The sequence below is a fragment of the Nerophis ophidion genome, linkage group LG11 (assembly GCF_033978795.1).
Source record: "Nerophis ophidion isolate RoL-2023_Sa linkage group LG11, RoL_Noph_v1.0, whole genome shotgun sequence".
Classification (NCBI taxonomy): domain Eukaryota; kingdom Metazoa; phylum Chordata; class Actinopteri; order Syngnathiformes; family Syngnathidae; genus Nerophis; species Nerophis ophidion.
In genome coordinates this window covers 49,398,544-49,416,102 of record NC_084621.1, presented here as the reverse complement: position 1 = coordinate 49,416,102, position 17,559 = coordinate 49,398,544, and the positions used below count along the sequence as shown (strand labels likewise).

The 17,559-nt window shown below is 37.3% G+C and overlaps 1 protein-coding gene and 1 long non-coding RNA gene across 2 annotated transcripts; one reads left to right on the top strand and one right to left on the bottom strand.

The window, feature by feature from the left end:
* Positions 1–5,661: 5,661 nt before the first annotated feature.
* LOC133562217 (uncharacterized) lies at positions 5,662–10,540 on the bottom strand. The gene is made up of 3 exons (XR_009808858.1): positions 10,335–10,540; positions 7,463–7,509; positions 5,662–6,338 (listed from the first exon to the last, which is right to left on the bottom strand). It is a non-coding gene; the product is annotated as an uncharacterized LOC133562217 (long non-coding RNA).
* irx2a (iroquois homeobox 2a) lies at positions 10,035–17,011 on the top strand. The gene is made up of 3 exons (XM_061916192.1): positions 10,035–10,553; positions 11,472–11,877; positions 12,238–17,011. Exons 1-3 carry the CDS (start codon positions 10,314–10,316, stop codon positions 13,071–13,073), a joined length of 1,482 nt encoding a protein of 493 aa, XP_061772176.1. The 5' UTR covers positions 10,035–10,313; the 3' UTR covers positions 13,074–17,011.
* Positions 17,012–17,559: the final 548 nt, after the last annotated feature.

Genomic DNA, 17,559 nt, shown 5'->3' with positions numbered 1-17,559 from the left:
ATGTGCTTTTCATGATGGTATCCTTACATCACACTCAAATTTATAAGCGCAGGCCTTTGGTAAGCGCCGATGTGAGAAGAGGTTTTAAAATAATTAACGCATGCTTGCCTTTACCGCATGCCTATGGTAAACGCCGGAGTGAGAAGAAGTTTTAAATTAATTAGCGCCCTGGCGGCAATTCAAGAAAATACGGTCAGACAATTGAAACATGCAAGCAAAAAGGCAGAGTTATGCACAAATGGCTGTGAGAAAAGAAGTGATCGCACTGAGAAGACAGATGAAGAAGAGAAAATCCTCCGTTCTATTTGTTTGTCAACATTTTTGGACTACCTTAAATAAACAAGAAGAGACATCATCTATTCAGCAATATTGTTTTATAATTTCATAGCTGTTTAATGACTTTTAAGTATTTACTGCTTACATATAAAATAATAAACGGCCAAGCACCATCCTATCTTGCTGGTTATATTGTACCATATGTCCCGGCAAGAAATCTGCGTCATAAGAACTCCGGCTTATTAGTGATTCCCAGAGCCCCAAACAGTCTGTGGGCTAGAGGGTGTTTTCTATTCGGGCTCCAGTACTCTGGAATGCCCTCCCGGTAACAGTTAGAGATGCTACCTCAGTAGAAGCATTTACGTCCCATCTTAAAACTCATTTGTATACGCTAGTCTTTAAATAGATCCCCCTTTTAGACCAGTTGATCTGTCGTCTCTTTTCTGCTCTGCCCCCCTCTCCTGCAGGGAGAGGTTATTAGGTGACTACAGATTATGTGCTCGCTGTTGAAAGTCAGGAACCATGGTGGACCACTTATCTGTGCATCAGTTGGGCACGTCTCTGCGCTGCTGACTTGTCTCCACTTAAGATGCTCCCCTGTTGGCCCCACTATGGACTGGACTCTCACACTATTAACTAGATCCACTCGACATTCATTGCACCAGTCGCCCACGGGTCGTGTCTCCACATCTGCGGTCCCCTCCAAGGTTTCTCATTGTATTTCATTGAGTTGAGTTTTTTTTGCCCTGATGTGGGATCTGAGCTGAGGGTGTCCTTGTGGGTTGTTTAGCCCTTTGAGACACTTGTGATTAAGTGCTATATTAATAGACTTTGATTGATTGATTGACTTAAGGGGCTCATTTTAACTAATTCAAATTATTCGTTTTAGTGCGGACAAGCATTTTTGATTCTATTTTGGCATCAATTTTATAGTCACAAATAGTAATATTATTAGTATATCTCCTATATCAGTGGTTCTCAAATGGGGATACGCGTACCCCTGGGGGTACTTGAAGGTATGACAAGGGGTACGTGAGATTTTTTTTTAAATATTCTAAAAATAGCAACAATTCAAAAATCCTTTATAAATATATTTATTGAATAATACTTCAACAAAATATGAATGTAAGTTCAAAAACTGTGAAAAGTAATGCAACAAAGCAATATTCAGTGTTGACAGCTAGATTTTTTGTGGAAATGTTCCATAAATATTGTTTATGTTTGAAATATTATTTTTTTGTGAAGAAATGTTTAGATTTAAGTTCATGAATCCAGATGGATCTCTATTACAATCCCCAAAGAGGGCACTTTAAGTTGATGATTACTTCTATGTGTAGACATCTTTATTTATAATTGAATCACTTGTTTATATTTCAAAAAGTTTTTAGTTATTTTTGTATCTTTTTTTTCCAAATGGTTCAAGAAAGACCACTACTAATGAGCAATATTTTTGCACTGTTACACAATTTAATAAATCAGAAACTGATTTATCCCTGACTTCTTTATCCCTTTTTTTCAACCAAAAATGCTTTGCTCTGATTAGGGGGTACTTAAACTATAAAAATGTTCACGAGTGGTGCATCACTAGAAAAAGGTTGAGAACCACTGTCCTATATGAAAAAAATATCTTGCAATGTGTATTTTTATATGATTCCAGATGCACCATCACGTCTCATTGGCTTGCTAATAATAAATTGTGTAGTCCAAATGGCATTGTTACAATATGTTACCCCGGAAAGGTTGAGTGAGCTGCATATTCCACAAAATAACAAAACAGCACATGATGAAGCATTTGATTGATTGATTGATTGATTGATACTTTTATTAGTAGATTGCACAGTACAGTACATATTCCGTACAATTGACCACTAAATGGTAACACCCGAATAAGTTTTTCAACTTGTTTAAGTCGGGGTCCACGTTAATCAATTCATGGTATGGTATGACATGAATGTGCAGGGAAATGAGTGTCTCCTTGGTCACCGCCGGTAGTACACGGAAAATCTTCATTCAAATAGAGCTCTCGGCACCACTTTTGCATTTCTCATCCCATTGTTCGCAGTCTCAGTAGATCATCTGCAACACGCCCACTAATAGTACACACATTTTTTAGAGTCAGCACATACTATTTAGTGTGTGCTATTTGGATCTTAGCAGACAATGCCCTATAACAGTGGTTCTCAACCTTTTTTCGGTGATGTACCCCCTGTGAACCTTTTTTTAATTCAAGTACCCCCTAAACAGAGCAAAGCATTTTTGGTTGAAAAAATAGATAAATAATTAAAATACAGCACCATGTCATTAGTTTCTGATTCATTAAATTGTAAACAGTGCAAAATATTGCTCATTTGTATTGGTCTTTTTTTAACTATTTAGAAAAAAAGATATAAATATAACTAAAAACGTGTTGAAAAATAAACAAGTGATGCAAATATAAATAAAGATTTGTACACATAGAAATCATCAACTTAAAGTGCCCTCTTTGGGGATTGTAATAGAGATCCATCTGGATTTATCAACTTAGTTCTAAATATTTCTTCACAAAAAAATACATCTTTAACATCAATATTTATGGAACATGTCGACCCCAAAAGGGAATAAGCGGTAGAAATGGATGGATGGATGTTCACAAAAATTCTAGCTGTCAACACTGAATATTGCATTGTTGCATTTCTTTTCACAGTTTATGAACTTATATTCATATTTTGTTGAAGTATTATTCAATAAATATATTTATAAAGGTTTTTTGAATTGTTTCTATTTTTAGAATATTAAAAAAAAAATCTCACGTACCCCTTGGCATACCTTCAAGTACCTCCAGGGGTACGCGTACTCCCATTTGAGAACCACTGCCCTATAAGATGCAGTTTAGATAAAGAATTTGTATAAGTAACATGAGTTTAGCGTTAAATGTGGTTTTGGGGCAAAAATTATTTTCCTATCAACAAGTGGACTGTTTTGTTGATGTTGTTTTTTTTGCATACAAATTGCACATGTTAATGATTAGTGTACATTGTTGTTAGAAAATAAATGTTAAGATGACAGGCAGTCTTATCGGGATGATGGGGAACTGCACTGTTGTTAAGTGGCGCTCATCATGATGTATTTCACATGAAAACACCCCAGGAGGTGACATTTTTCTCCTTTTCAACCCAAATAAGACATAAGTCACTACAGCGAAAACAACTTGTATTTAGCTGCAAGTGGAGTTGTTAGTCTCCTTTTTTTTTCAAGAGGAATTACACTTCAAACACATTGATTTGCAGTTGCACTGCTCCCCAAGAACTTTTTCCCCAACACCCATGTTAGTGAGGAGCATGTTAAACAAATCAAACCTTAAGACAAAACTGCCAAGTGACATTTTTTTCTAAAGCATAAACAAACGAGAACAACGGAGCTTGCAGCACAACGTCTTCGAGGCAACGTGGCAAGCAATGTTCTCCACTTTAGCACATCAGAGGCGCCCCCTGTTTCAGTCGCCCTAAAGGTACCCGTTTGCAAAGTGATACAGCTTAGGGTTTTTTAACTTGGGGCTGATTTCAAACCCCCTCTGCTGCCAAGCACATGGACGACTGCTGATTAGAAAGCGGGGTTGGCAGCAGTGGGCAGATGCCAGGCGGGAAAAATGACGGTCGGTCCTCAGTCTGCCTCTCTTATTGACCCCTCCCCCATAAAACCCAAAGGGAAGGAAGGGATCAATTGCACAAATATCAAATGCATCAGAAGTGACTCTGCTACAGGAACACTTTGTATGCATTGTTTGGGGATTTTTTTTTTTTACTCATCTCAATAGTTTTTTTATTTTTATTTTCTTTGATCACATGGAGCTGATAAAAAAAAAGAAGTATTTTGCTCGTTTCCACATTTCAAGATTGCAATTCCATTTTGCTATTTCACTCTTCATGCCCATGCACTTGATCAAAACACCCACGTGCACTGTACTGCATATTTTGTAATAAAAAAACTAAACTTTTGTTTTAGTTTTGTGGGGTTTTCTTAAATGTATTGGAGCAGTGGTCCTAAAATGTTCTTTCATCAAGCACCACATCAGAAAAAACGTGGCTTTGCAAGTATTGCTGTAATGACCCACATTACATGAATTGATTAACGTGGACCCCGACTTTAACAAATACCATCCATCCATTTCCAGCACTTATTCCCTTTAGGGTCGCGTGGGGCGCTGGTGCCTATCACATCTACAATCAGGCGGAAGGCAGCGTACATCCTGGACAAGTCGCCACCTCATCGCAGGGCCGACACAGATAGACAGACAACATTCACACTCACATTCACACACTAGGGCCAATTTAGTGTTGCCAATCAACCTATCCCCAGGTGCATGTCTTTAGAAGTGGGACGAAGCTGGAGTACCCGGAGGGAACCCACGCATTCACGGGGAGGACATGCAAACTCCACACAGAAAGATCTCGAGCCCGGGATTGAACCCTGACTACTCAGGACCTTTGTATTGTGAAAAATGTATTCGGGTGTTTCCATTTAGTGGTCAATTGTACGGAATATGTACTGCACTTTGCAATGTACTAATAAAAGGTCCAATCAATCAAAAACACAATAACGTAGTAGGCCTAACTATTCATTAAAAACAAGGACGTGGTTTTATCTAACAAGTATATTAGATATTTTTGCTCACTGTAACATTACACATAGTTTGAATATAGAAAAAAAAAAAGCACTTTAATCAAGGGATCCTTTGGCATACCACTGAAGGAAGCCCGCGTATCACTAGCGGCACACGTACCAGAGTAAGAAAATCACTGCATTTAATTCAAGCAGACAAACTGAAAGCACTCTGTAATATAATAAGTAGCTGTGGCATGGGGGAGAAGGACTGGTTTAAGTGAACAAAATGACAGGCTCAGGCCTTAATCTTGCTGTTATGTTCTTGAATTGATTTGAAAGCAGCTCAGTACAAATACATGACTTGAAAAGCACCTTGCTCACCTGGTCTACATCTGCAAATTATACCCACATTGCTAATAATTATGTCACACAGATTTACCATATCCACGTTAATGAAAATATTGGAAGGTCCATAAACTAAGAAATCATGAAAAAACAAAATGAAAATCCATACCTACAATTCAATATGTTGATGATACAAATAACACAATTTCACTAGTTCAAAACCATTCATCAAATGTGGCCTACAAAAGTCTGGAAATAATATGTGTCATCAAAGCAATTCATCTTTCTTACAAAAATGTACGGTTCGTTTCAATTTTGACAAAAAAATGTATGTAATGCATGAAACTGCATATCTTTTATATGTTAATATTATCTGGTCATAACTATGTTACAATATGTTGTACTACAAAAAAGTTACAATAGTATAATATTAATAATAATTACTATTAATAATAATAATCTGCTTGTCACCGTTCCTTATGATTTCAGAACAAGTTATTACTCATTTTGTATGTAAAAAAAAAAAAAAAATCAATTGTATAGGCCGTTGTGTAATAATACGAGGTGATGATACATTTACATTGTCAACATTTAACAGTTGTTGTTGTTTTTTTACAGTAAAATACTGTAACATTACAACAAACAATTTACTGTAATTTCAAAATAAAATACTGTTATCAAAGTCATCTGTAATATCACAGCAAACTACTGAAAATTCCAACTGTTTGTGAAAGCCGTTCTATCTTTTGTTCTTATTCAGTTCACTGATGGTGGAATGCTGTTAAACTGAGAGTGCAATTAACCACAATGATACAATTGGGAAGTAACAGCATTTAGTTGTAATTTTGTTGTCATTAACCCCAGAATTATGATTATGTCGTTACAATATTTTGTTCCAATGGTATTACAATTAACAATAAAATCACAGCACTGCAGTTACAGTATTTTTTTTTTACAGTAAGTTACTGTAACTGTTACAGGGAAAGTAATGCAATTATCAGCCAATAATTTGCTGTGAATTTACAATGATTTTATTTTTTAAATTTTTTTATGTCAACTCTTACAAACGGCCGTCTGAAGTCAGCCATAACTGCGCCAAGGCCCTCAATGAAAAGGAGTTTGACACGCCTGTACACCTAAAAGAAAGAACAAATAGACAACCCCCAATTAATGACATTTGTGTATTTGACTGATGCTATTAAAGGTGATTAAAGACAAAAAGAGAACACAGTAAAACATGCAGATGCCTTGTGTTTTTGTTTACATTTCAATAAAGACATTAAAAAGGCCTCCAAATAATAAAAAAAAAAACATTTTCATAATAAAACTTTTTTAAATCACTTAAACAAAATTATGGATTATTGTGATTTGGCTCCTGTTTTCAAGTAACCCGGACTCTACAGTAAATAGTTGCGTCTTCATTCATGTTGTTTCCTGACCCTCATCTTTCCGTCCATATGTCAAAGCTGATGTTCTTGTGTCTTCCTTCACTGAACTCTGCTGTCTTTTTCCGTCCGTCTGTCCCTCTGTCTATCTGTCCATCTCTCTTCTCCCATCTCCTATGTCCCCATCAGGCTGGGACCAAAATATCTTAGAAGCTGCAGTCTGACTGAAACTGACACCTGGAATGTAGTCCTATACTGACACACGCACACACACACATACACGCACGCACGCACACACACACACATTCATTACAGTACAGTACACAACAGCCCGACAGGTGCAATTTCACAATGACAATATGCATATGGACACACACTTATCCCTGTGCACTCACACACACACACACTCATGTCCTTAGTACAGTATACCTATGGTTGGCCTGTAGTCTGTGAATAGAGGAGACAGTGCCCCCTGGTGTGGACAGGACAGTACTCCTTCATGTCATATCTTTTTCTTGTCCTTGCTAATTTATTAAAATGGGATTTAATTTAGCCTAGAACTGTACAACATTCATCACATACAAACATTATCTTCCATTTTTTGTTACATGTGATTTGTGTATACAGGTGCCTCTAATATGCACTGCTTAAACAACTTATACCTGAGATACTTTTGCATATATGCATATACAAATCGTAACTGCTGTGAAAACAGTATTTATATTATCCACATTATTTCACTTTTTTATTTATCTATTGAATGCCAGACAGAATATATAGTAACATGCTTGGATGTCTTAATTGTATCATGTGTTAATAAAAAAAACAGGGACGGTAGTTATTTCAAACAATATTACATGATGAAAATACCCCACCTTCCGCCCGAATGCAGCTGAGCGAGGCTCCAGCACTCCCCATGACCCTGAAAGAGACAAGCGGTAGAAAATGGATGAATGGATGGAAAATACATATGCCAATAGTATAAAAAACAGTCGGAAAATGTCATAGTTTTACTCTGCATTGATCAGTAAATTATTGTATAATGCTTATAATATAAGTATAATTATGTTATTGCTTATAATATTATAGTATACATCTTTATTTTATAAATGTACTCCATTCAATGGCTGTATGTTCTTTTTTCAAGCCATACCATCAATTAATGGTGTCCATTAATTAGTTCTAAAGTCGTGCAGGGGTCTCAAAACTTTTGCCACAGAGCAAACAGACAAATTGACTGTTGACACATTTAGAGCATTAAATATGCTCAAACCAATGTAATATGGATCAATATATACTAAGCAATCTAAACAAAACATACCATGTTGTGTCCAATAAACTATTTGGTTAATTTGCAATGGTTGGTTTTACAATAAACCCGAGACTAATAAAACCATTTTTTAAAAGGTCCTGGCCCAAAAAAGTCACCTGGGTAGCACTTTTGTGCACCTTTGCCCGATTATGTGACTTCTGTTCTACTGTTATGTCTGCTAGTGTCGTTGCATGTTTTGTGTTAGTCACGTTTATTTTATTCACCATAACAGAGGCTTGTGTTTGAGAGTTTCTTGTCATCGCAGCCAGCAGGCAAACTGCACTGCATATATTTAAATAGCGGCTGTTTGCTGTTTACAAGTCTGCTGGACCAAAATGCACTGGGGGGGACAAGCACCTGATGGATGAATACTGATGAGGAAGACTGCTCTGGCCACACTCTTCATTAGTGGAGTTGCCACCTTGACTGCTGTCACAAGCCTCAGGTTTCAAGGTATATGCTGTTGTCTCCCACAGAGGTCACTAAGTCTTTAATCAACAATAATAAAGGACATGGCGATGACCGATTTGTCTGTGGGAACACAAACAGGTGCCTAAAAATACTTTCTACAAGTGTGTTGCACACACGTTTGAATTGTTGAAGCCTCTCCAGAGCCACCACTAATATATGCATTATTGCTAATTATAATTGTTTTTACATTATTAGACTATTGCAATATGGCCACACTGAAGGGAGCCAGGGACGCCGCCCACAGGCCGTAGAGTGCATTACTTCAAAATGTTCATTTTGCAAGGGAGTGTCCCACTTTAGCCCGAACAAAAACAAATCAACAACAAAAAACAAAACACAATAATACATTTGCGTGAGCCTTGCAGATGCACTATTGGGATTCTAAACATGTCAACCAAATACAAGTGGGGTTAAGAATGATTCTTGTCTCTCCCCAATTAATCAAACTTTAGTTACTTTTCATGCACAGTACTATCTAATATATATATATATATATATATATATATATATATATATATATATATATATATATATATATATATATATATATGTATATATATATATATATATATATATATATATAATATACTGCTATATCTTTATATAACAGTATATATATATATATATATATATATATATATTAGTCCTACTATGTTTGTGTTCATTCAATAATGTATAATTAACTCATATTATTGTTTACATATATTTTAAAAACTGTTATATAAATATATATATATATACATATGTATATACATATATATATATATATATATATATATATATATATATATATATATATATATATATACATATATATACATATATATATTGAATGAACACAAACATAGTAGTTTGTGTTCATTCAATAATGTATAATTAACTCATATTATTGTTTACATCTATTTTAAAAACCGTTATGTATATATATATATATATATATATATATATATATATATATATATATATATATATATATATATATATATATATATATATATATATGTATACATATGTATATATATACATATGTATATACATATATATATATATACGTATGTATATACATATATAACAGTTTTTAAAATAGATGTGAACAATAATATGAGTTAATTATACATTATTGAATGAACACAAACATAGTAGTTTGTGTTCATTCAATAATGTATAATTAACTCATATTATTGTTTACATATAATTTAAAAACCGTTATGTGTATGTATATATATATATAAATATATAAATATATATATATATATATATATATATATATATGTATATATATATATATATATATATATATATATATATATATATATACCAGTTTTTAAAATAAATGTAATAATATGAGTTAATTATACATTATTGAATGAACACAAACATAGTAGGAATAATAGTGTATTATAGCAATGACATCATAAACATTAAGACATTTAGGAAATCTAATTTGAAAAGATAAACAAAATGTCATGTGACTATACATGCTGGAGCTTTTTACTTTCAATGTGCACTCTTTTTTGTTTTGTTCTGAGGCTCCATTTCTGTGAGGCAGAAAGTGGGCGGGATGGGATATTCAGATGAGTCGGAGTGACAGCTCCAGTTCCCCTCCGTGTGTGTGTGTGTGTGTGTGTGTGTCCAACTCCACTGGCTCCTTCGCTCCTAACTCCTTTCATAGCGCAGCGCACTAAAAACAGCGGACGCTAGGGGATCAAGACGCACGCCACCCTGCCTTCTATATGGGCTCTTTGACAATCCTTACGGTGTTTTGCCAGTAAGGGGGTTTCGGAGGGAGGATTTTTTTTTAAATTCCACTCTTTGATGTGACTGTTTGCATCAGCGATTATTGAGTCGGTTGTTTTGGCTGCTGTTACCCCCCTTTCCCTTGTGCGCATTCCCCCCTCCTTCCTTTGCTTGGACCGGCCATCTCTTCCACCGCGCGTCCCCCAATGTCCTATCCTCAGGGTTACCTCTATCAGCCGCCGGGCTCGCTGGCTCTGTATTCGTGTCCGGCTTACGGGGCCTCGGCTCTGGCCGCCCCGCGGAATGAAGACCTGGCGAGGTCGTCCTCCGGCTCCGCCTTCAGTCCGTATCCTGGATCGGCTGCTTTCTCCGCCTCGGCCGCGGCCAGCTTCTCCAGCCCGCTGTCGTACTCCACGGACCCGGCCACAGGATTCCCATCGTACATGGTAAAGAAAAAAAAAGTATATATATATATATATATATATATATATATATATATATATATATATATATATATATATATATATATATATATATATATATATATATTCAAAAGCGCATGTGTAACTGTTTCAGTTCCATATCATCCAAACGCGGCCTGTAATTAAAATGAATGCAAACGTCATTTTAATGGTACTTTTTTTTTTATATAGAATGGGTTGCAAATTGTAATGTCTTAACAATGAATGCGCAGCTAATTATGTAAAGCTCAATACCCAGCGAGGGTCTTCGTTTAAAAGCCTTCCACTGCGTGAATTTATGGGTCAGGGGGAATTAATACAAAGCATGCAAAAGCACTTTCTTCATGCTCGGCAGCCATTAAAGTCGTTAAAATCACATTGCTGTTGATTTATACAGCGCGCATTAAGTGATTTTGTTAATAGGATTTGTAAATAAAACTTTTTGGACAAAATAGTGGGAACAGACATTTTTGCCACATCTTTTAAATCTCATTATTTTTATTATTTTTATTTGGCTAAGTTTTCAGTAGAATATGCATTTCTGTATTGTAACATATATTAATATACATATTAAAGTATTCATATGTGTGTGTGCATTACAGACCTATTGTTTACATATTATATCAGCTTGTCACTAAACATTTTGATAAAAGTTGGATTAAAAAGTTATCACTAACACCTATGTTGTAATTTATTGTATATATATATATATATATATATATATATATACATATATATATATATATATATATATATATATATATATATATATATATATATAAATCTCCTGATGATTGAGGGAACCCCTCATGAAACAATTCTGTAGAGATAATATGAATCTTGTGATTTTTCCCACACATACATATACAGTATATATATATGACTTTTTTCTCCACCATGCAGAGCTCCCCATATGACGCGCACACTGCGGGCATGGCCGGGGCCTTGAGTTATCACCCATACGGGAGTCCCGGGTATCCGTACCAGCTCAACGACCCCGCTTACCGCAAGAACGCCACCAGGGACGCCACGGCCACCCTGAAGGCCTGGCTGCAGGAGCACAGGAAGAACCCTTACCCGACCAAAGGGGAGAAGATCATGCTGGCCATCATCACCAAGATGACCCTGACTCAGGTCTCCACCTGGTTTGCTAACGCCAGGCGGAGGCTGAAGAAGGAGAACAAGATGACGTGGGCGCCCAGGAATAAGAGCGAGGACGAGGATGAGGAGGACGGGGATGGGGAGAGAAAGGACGTGGAGCGGTCGGAGAAGAACTTGGACCACAGCGAGGCTTCGGCGGAGGATGAAGGTGGGCTGTGAGGACCACACACTTAATGATGCAACATTAATATGGACGCATTTTTATCCACGCAAACGTGCACGTGCATCATTAAGGCATGGTTTAATTTAAATAGTTCAACTAGCATTATTACATATTTAATTTAGTTTTAATGACATGTTATTGCAAATTTGACATATAACTAACATAATTGAACAGCAAAAAATAATTTACTTGTGTTAAAACAATGCGCGTGTCAGTATTTATCAAACAATCACGTGGTTTAAGAAATACTACAATATTAAAAAAAAAATGTAGAAATGAAAACAAATATGAGTGTCTTATTATACGACTTTTTTGTTAATGTATTTTTTTTTTTTTTTTGGTCAGGTATCAGTTTGCACGTGGACACGCTCACGGACCACTCGTGCTCTGCGGAGTCGGACGTGGAAAAGTCGCTCCACTGCCGGGGTTCGGACAAATGTGACGAGGACGCGCAGGAGGAGGACGTGCACGAGCACCGCGCCCCCGGCTTCCGGCTCTCCCCCAAGCCCGTCACGTCGTCGCCTCTGATGGGAGTGGAGGCGCCGGTGTTCGCGCAGCACCACCACCCCCACCAGCACCAGCACCACCTCCATCACCTGCAGCAGCTCCAACGCGAGGATTTAGCCCGGAGCCTCGGCATGAGCGGCGCCGTTATTAATAACACCAACAAGTCTTGCCTTGATAGCAGACCGTCCACAGGGGGGTCTCAGAACCCCAAACCCAAACTGTGGTCCCTGGCGGAGATTGCTACCTCAGACCCAAAGCAGCCCAGCGTGGGGCTCCTCACCCCCCCGACGTCCTCCGCAGCCTCCCCGTCCGCCACTTCGCCCTCCATCTACCCGCCCCCCTCCCTCATCGGACGGCCTATTTACTACACGTCGCCCTTTTATAGCAATTACACAAACTATAGCAACTTCAGCCCCCTGCAGGGCCAAAGCATACTGCGCTACTCCAACTCCTCCGGGGTGAGTCTGGCTGCAGCAGCCGCCGCCGCAGCGGCCGCTGCCGCCGCCGCAGCCAGCGAGGGTGTCGCCCCTCACCATGCAACGGAGTCCGGCGCGCTGCAGCCCAAACACCGGCCCCACTCCCCTCTGGCTAAACTGATCCTGAACCAGACTGGCGCTGCTGGTGAACATCAGCATTTTAGACCTGTACATTTGGAAGCAAAAAAAGGCACGTAGATGAAAGTTCACATTTCTGTAGAAATGTGCAAGCGTGCGTCTTTTTTCCCCCACTGGCAACAGGTGAGGAACTTAATTGTGCATCACTCACTTTAAGTTAATTGTAATTATGCAGGGTCAGCCAACACATGCATTTACACCTGCTGTATCAGTGGATTGACATTATTTGGGGATTTTATTTGTAGTTTTTTATTTATTTCCATCATCTGCAGGTAGGTGTCACACTTGCTTAGAATATAAAAGTGATTTAACCCCATCACCTGGCCACCTAAAGGAGATCCAGTGCCACCAGTCGGGATGAAAGCTGCTCCCCCTGCCTCTACTCAGTAGGCACATAATTAAAAGAATAATTATTGTAATATGACACTTTTCAAGTATGCATAATATGGTTTGTTCTCCCCATGTATGTGATTTATACGTTATTTCTCAGGTTCATTTATTTTTTTATTTTTTATTTTTATTTTTTGCCACAACAGGGGTCTCAGACTACAGAAGTGGCCCATAGGCCATTTGCAGCCCACAAGCTCATAGTTTGCGTTCCTCTACGTAACTTTAGATCAGTGGTTCTTAACCTTGTTGGCGGTACCGAACCCCACCAGTTTCGTATACGCATTCACCGAACCCTTCTTTAGTGAAAAATAAATTATAACAAATTTCAAATTCAAGACAAAGTATTATTTTTTTGGTAACACATTAGAGTGGGGATCATATTCTAAGTCAGTGGTTCTCAACCTTTTTTCAGTGATGTACCCCTCGTGAACATTTTTTTAATTCAAGTACCCCTAATCAGAGCAAAGCATTTTTGTTTGGGAAAAAGAGATAAAGAAGTAAAATACAGCACTATGTCATCAGTTTCTGATTTATTAAATTGTGTAACAGTGCAAAATATTGCTCAGTTGTAGTGGTCTTTCTTGAACTATTTGGAAAAAAAGATATAAAAATAACTAAAAACTTTTTGAAATATAAACAAGTGATTCAATTATAAATAAAGATGTCTACACATAAAAGTAATCATCAACTTAAATTGCCCTCTTTGGGGATTGTAATAGAGATCCATCTGGATTCATGAACTTAATTCTAAACATTTCTTCACAAAAAATAATATTTCAAACATAAACAATATTTATGGAACATGTCCACAAAAAATCTAGCATTCAACGCTGAATATTGCTTTGTTGTATTACTTTTCACAGTTTATGATTGTACAATCATATTTTGTAGAAGTATTATTCAATAAATATATTCATAAAGGATTTTTGAATTGTTGCTATCTTTAGAATATTTTTTTAAAATCTCACGTACCCCTTGGCATACCTTCAAGTACCCCCAGGGGTACGCGTACCCCCATTTGAGAACCACTGATCTAAGTAACTAAGACTTAATTTAGAGTGTTTTGGTTAGGGTCAGGGTTAGAGGTTTAGGGTATTATAAGGCCATGCCGAATAAGGCATTAATAAGGACTTAATAATGACTAGTTAAGAGCCAATGTGTCACTAAATTTAATGTTAATAAGCAACTAATTATGGTTAATATGTTCCTCATACTAAAGTGTTACCATGTTTTTTTTTACTGCTGCACAAAATGAATCGTGCATGAACATCACCTTGTTCAAAAAACAAAACTAAAACAGTGCATAAACTCACAACAAATAACACAGTCCCTGTGTTTTGACCTCCGCCAAACCCCTAAGGCAGACTCACCGAACCCCTAGGGTTCGATCGAACCCAGGTTAAGAACCACTGCTTTAGTTAGATAGATAGATAGATAGATAGATAGATAGTACTTTATTGAATCCTTCAGGAGAGTTCCCTCAGGAAAATAAAAATTCCAGCAGCATTGCACAGAATTAAGATCGAATTAATGGGGGTGAATGGATATAAAATAGAAAATATTACAATAAAAATAACAATAAAAAGCAACAATGGCGATAAAAAATACAACAGTAAAAATAAGATTGTAACAAGAGAAACTAGGCGGTAGTGACCATGTTATGAAAGTGTATTGTACAGTTAGTGCACTGTTTTTTGTAGCAGTTTATTTCAGTATTGTTATTGTTTTGCATCCCCTGTCTCTTCCCCTCCATAGAGGAGTTGTAGAGGAAAAATGAGTTTTTTAGTCAATTAGTCCTTCCCTTTAGTGCAGGGATATTCAGCTGGCAGCACGAGGCCGACCCATGACTTTAGTTAAAAAACTTGGAAAAAAACTAACATTTTTCCAGTAGATTCTTTGAAACACTAGACTGCTGTCATCTAGAACAGGGGGATGGAATCTATGGCTCTCGAGCCGGATGTGGCTCTTTCGATGACTGCATCTGGCTCTCTGATAAATCTTAGCTGACATTGCTTAAACACGATAAGTAATGAATAATTCCGCTGATAATCACAGTGTCAAAATATAACAAATTCTCATACAGTTTAATCCATACATCCGTTTAATTTACCGCACCTGTTGAAAAAGTTGCATTAATGGTGAGAAGTATTTTATTCATTATTAGTTAGCTTCAGAATAACAATGTTATTAAAAATAATAGGAGTCTCTAAAAATGTTGGTCTAACTTATAAATGCACGCATTTAGTTGTATTCAGTGTTAAAAAATATTATATGGCTCTCACGGAAATAGTTTTTAAAATATCTGGCTTTCATGGCTCTCTCAGCCAAAAAGGTTCCCGACCCCTGATCTAGAGGATCGTTGACTAGTTTTTTTTTTTTTTTTTGCAGTAAGTACTTAAACACAGCAGACCACTCTTGTTGCATGGATAGGGCAAATCTACCCTCAAAGTGTAGTAACTAACAAAGTAAATACACAAAAATCTAAATGTCCTAGGTTGATTGGCAACACTAAATTGGCCCTAGTGTGTGAATGTGAGTGTGAATGTTGTCTGTTTATCTGTGTTGGCCCTGTGATGAGGTAGCGACTTGTCCAGGGTGTACCCTGCCTTCCACCCGATTGTAGCTGAGATAGGTTCCAGCACCCTCGCAACCCTGAAGGGAATAAGCGGTAGAAAATGGATGGATGGATATCTAATGTCCACTGCAGAGGATGCTGGCTCTCAGGAATATATGTAGTAAAAATAACAGTAAAGGGAAAAGTCCAGCACCCGGTCCTTAGCTTTCTAGAAATGTGACCCCCTGACATCATTTAGTTTAATAGCACTGTTTAGTATATCATGGCAATCTTATATCCCACTAGAAAGAACACTAACTATAATAATGCTGCAAACACAAACATCGGAGCACAACCAACACACAATGGGCAGCACAAAAAGCAACTACATGTAAACATTCCGAAGTGTTTCTGACTCTGACCAAGTGTCAAAATACACAATTTCTACATTTGATTTTACTTTCAAAATGACTTGAGGCATACCATAGCGCTGAGTCACTATATCTTCTGGTAGAAGTAGTTAACACAATAAAACACAATAACACTTCGGTCGGCACTGCTTTACCCATATTCTACTTCAAAAGGCCCTCGGTTAATTTGAGTTTGAGACCCCTGATATACAGCATACATCTGTGTGTAGAAACACATGTGTGTTTTTTTGTGTTTTTTGGGCGACGGGGACATTATTGCAGCGAATGAGCCAGAGGAGAATCTGTGAGGACTTCAAAGTGGAATAGCCTACATTTGATATTTATTTTTTTAAATGATGGCGAAACTATGCCTATGATTAATGCAAGTTGTATTGCACAAAAAACAGAAGTAGAGAAAAAAAACCTGACATCTGATGTCTTTTTTTGTAAGTGTATAAATATATAGATTAATGGTTTTTATTTGAATTGGGGGGGTAAAGCGACACAATCTTGCGATGAGGATTACACCTGCTAATTTATATCTTTGAATGTACATAGAACATGAAAACAAGCGCTGGTATGGATATGCTGTACATGCAGGCTTGATATATCAACAGAGAAAATATTAAAATGTTTTCCCAACAGTTGCACCTTGAAGAGTCCTTATTTACCGTGAGAAAATGTATTATTATAATCAGTATCAATCCATCTGTCTCATGGCCACACATTCCCAACAGAGATTGGTATAAACGACATGCGTATTCTAATGACTATTTTCCAACTGTCTTCTTGCACATTTATTTTGAAGTGTGATAAATACAGCCACAGTGGGACCCGTGGCACCAAGCATTATGGGGCTCCCAGAGGGACTGGTCCCTGGAGCTTTTTTAGCCTAGTTCAGGCCGGGTGGGTCCGCCCTGCCTGCTTCATTACAGCTGCATGGCACTGAGCAATCCATAAAAGTCTATCTCAGCATCTGCCAGCTCCAATGGGCTGTGTGATGGGCCCTAATAGGACAGGCTTTCCTCTGCTTCTCATCATGGCTCCTTAGAAGGGCCTGCTGTATAGGGCACAGCTAATTAAACACTTTGGCGTAGGAAAAATATTATCACGTGTTGTTACTTATAGAGGTTTTGCACAGCAGGGATTACCGTTTTTCACGAATGCCATGGATTAAATATTTTACTTTGCA